Source organism: Cryptotermes secundus, unplaced genomic scaffold (genome assembly GCF_002891405.2).
Source record: "Cryptotermes secundus unplaced genomic scaffold, Csec_1.0 scaffold209, whole genome shotgun sequence".
Classification (NCBI taxonomy): domain Eukaryota; kingdom Metazoa; phylum Arthropoda; class Insecta; order Blattodea; family Kalotermitidae; genus Cryptotermes; species Cryptotermes secundus.
The window spans coordinates 885,006-887,262 of record NW_019727789.1 but is presented as its reverse complement, the minus strand read 5'-3'; the positions used below and the strand labels follow the sequence as shown (position 1 = coordinate 887,262).

Here is a 2,257-nt window from a genome sequence, read left to right as displayed (position 1 = left end):
TTCTCGGGCCATTATCTCCGTAACCGTTCAACTTTGGACATAGGTGTTTTGGGTTATATCGGCATACTTTAACATAAGGAACACCCTCCCGAAGTTTGGCACATTCCTCCTGGGACACCCTGTATATGTAATTTGATATTGTGAATACTTGAGATGTTGTTATTTATCTGATTTAAAGCATATCTAATGGCCAGCACTTTCATGATGCAAGAATATGCGGAAATCTGAAATATGACATAGAATGAAAGTGCCTTCTTTCTTTCACTATTACCTTTGCTCCAGTTTGTTTGTTTGTTTGGGCTTCTACCCTGGGCTAGATCCATATTACTTTTCAGTGCTTGGATTTGTCTTTGACGCTGAAGATGGAGGCAGTATGTACCTCCAAAACTTCAGTGGACTTCTACCACACATCATCACATCCCAAAAGTTACTGCCATGAGAACCTTTAATCTCACCAACTAGTAATTATGTTAGTATTCTTAAGGCAAGTGGCCATGTTAACAGTCCCCTCAATGGGTCATCTTATGACAAAACATATTCCATTCTTCTCTACTCTCTATCTTACATGTACTTTCCCTCTATCAGATGTCCACTATTTCTCTGCTTTCTTTTGTATATCTTTCTCTCCATCTTTTTCCCCAGTGGTTGTTTGTGGAATTTCTCCTGTCATAAAGTAGTATGGGTTCTTTACCAGGAATGATGAAACAAGAGGATGAGGCCGACCAGTCATTATCAAGGTTAGGAATGTGTGGAGGTTAACCTCAACAACTCCAGTACACTTTTGTGAAGACACAAGGGGTACAATTTACTTTTCCATTTTAGAATACTGACATTACTTGAACATCTTACTATGTCTAAGCCCCTGAATAAATCAGAAATTCATTGTATGATCAAAGCAACTTAGTATTTGATTATCCACGTTTATAGGTAGTGCAGGCAGCACTGGACCAGGCAAAAGCAGGACGTACCTGTATCACTATTGCACACCGCCTGGCAACAGTGCAGCAAGCAGATATTATCTGTGTGTTGAATCGGGGAGTTGTAGCAGAGATGGGATCTCACTCACAGCTGCTAGAGAAACAGGGGCTGTACTGCCAACTGCTGCGGCAGGCAGCCGGCAACTGTGAACAGTAACCACAACAGTTACATGTCAGATGCTGTGTGATGGAACACATTTGTTTCATATGAACTGGAGATGCCTTCCTTGGCACATGTATGCTCTGGGTCATTTCAGTAAGACTAAAAAACTACTAGTAATGTTCTAGGTCCCCTATTTCTAAGTACTGTATTATAGATTTAGGATGAGATTTAGAAATCCAGATATAATAAATGTAATCTCTCTCAGTGTATATCTTCTGATGACAATTAGCAATGAGTGGACAGACAACAATAACTTTATTAACTAAAAATATTTTAAAAATGGTTAAAGTACAGAATGTCATCTTAGGGCTGCGTCAAGCAGCCTCCGTAGTCTAGAGGTAACATCCCCACCTCATGACTCGTGGTACGCGGGTTCAAACCCGGAGGAGGTCGTGGAATTTTTAAGGGCGGAAAAATTCAGGGAACAAGTCCTTCGGGAGGGACTTTAAGCCGTGGGTCCTGTGTCGTAGCTTTACGGCACATAAAAGAACCTCATATCTCCAAAGGAGGTCACTGAGCCAAATTCAGGACGTTTCCCATCCAACAGTAGTCTCTATCGCCTCCAATAGATGAGGGAAGCATTATAGATACCGCCAAGCCAGTAGAGGCAAACTCGCTGGCTCAGTCGGGACTGATGGTACGCACCAATATCAGTAGGGTATAGAGACTGGTAGAATATCATAGAGGGAAGCACAATGGACCAATACTGGTGTAAGTGCATGGGGAAACCCACCCTCTCCAATAACTAACTAACTAACTAGGGCTGCATCACCATACAGTCTAGTGGGTGAATAGAATACAATATAATACCATCATTTTGGAGGAATCTGCTGTCTCCATCTTCAATGTAGAAGTGAGTAGTAAGGTTTTAACTAAGATTGCTGCTCAGATCTGTGAGAGTGGGAGAGACGACAACCCTAGCTGAAGTCAGTAGGAGCAGCAAGCAGGGAACGTGAGAAAAACATCCCTTTTCAGGATTCTGATATTAATCCACGGATCTGTGTGAAAAGGGCTGTTTTTCTCACATTCCCTGCTTGCTGCTCCTTTTGGCCTGGATCAGGTCCTGCCTCCACTCCCACGCACATGGATCTGAGTGGCCATCTTCCATGCAAGCTGC

General features: G+C 42.5%; 1 protein-coding gene across 4 annotated transcripts in view; it reads left to right on the top strand.

Moving 5' to 3' along the window:
- LOC111864967 (multidrug resistance protein homolog 49) overlaps positions 1-1,531 on the top strand; it is a 47,281-nt gene extending 45,750 nt beyond the window's left edge. For all 4 annotated transcript variants that reach the window (XM_023852619.2, XM_033751641.1, XM_033751642.1 and 1 more), the window contains one exon: positions 928-1,531. In XM_023852619.2, the coding sequence (XP_023708387.1) occupies positions 928-1,134 (207 nt within the window). In that variant the 3' untranslated portion in view covers positions 1,135-1,531. The remainder of the gene's footprint in view (positions 1-927) is intronic.
- Positions 1,532-2,257: the final 726 nt, after the last annotated feature.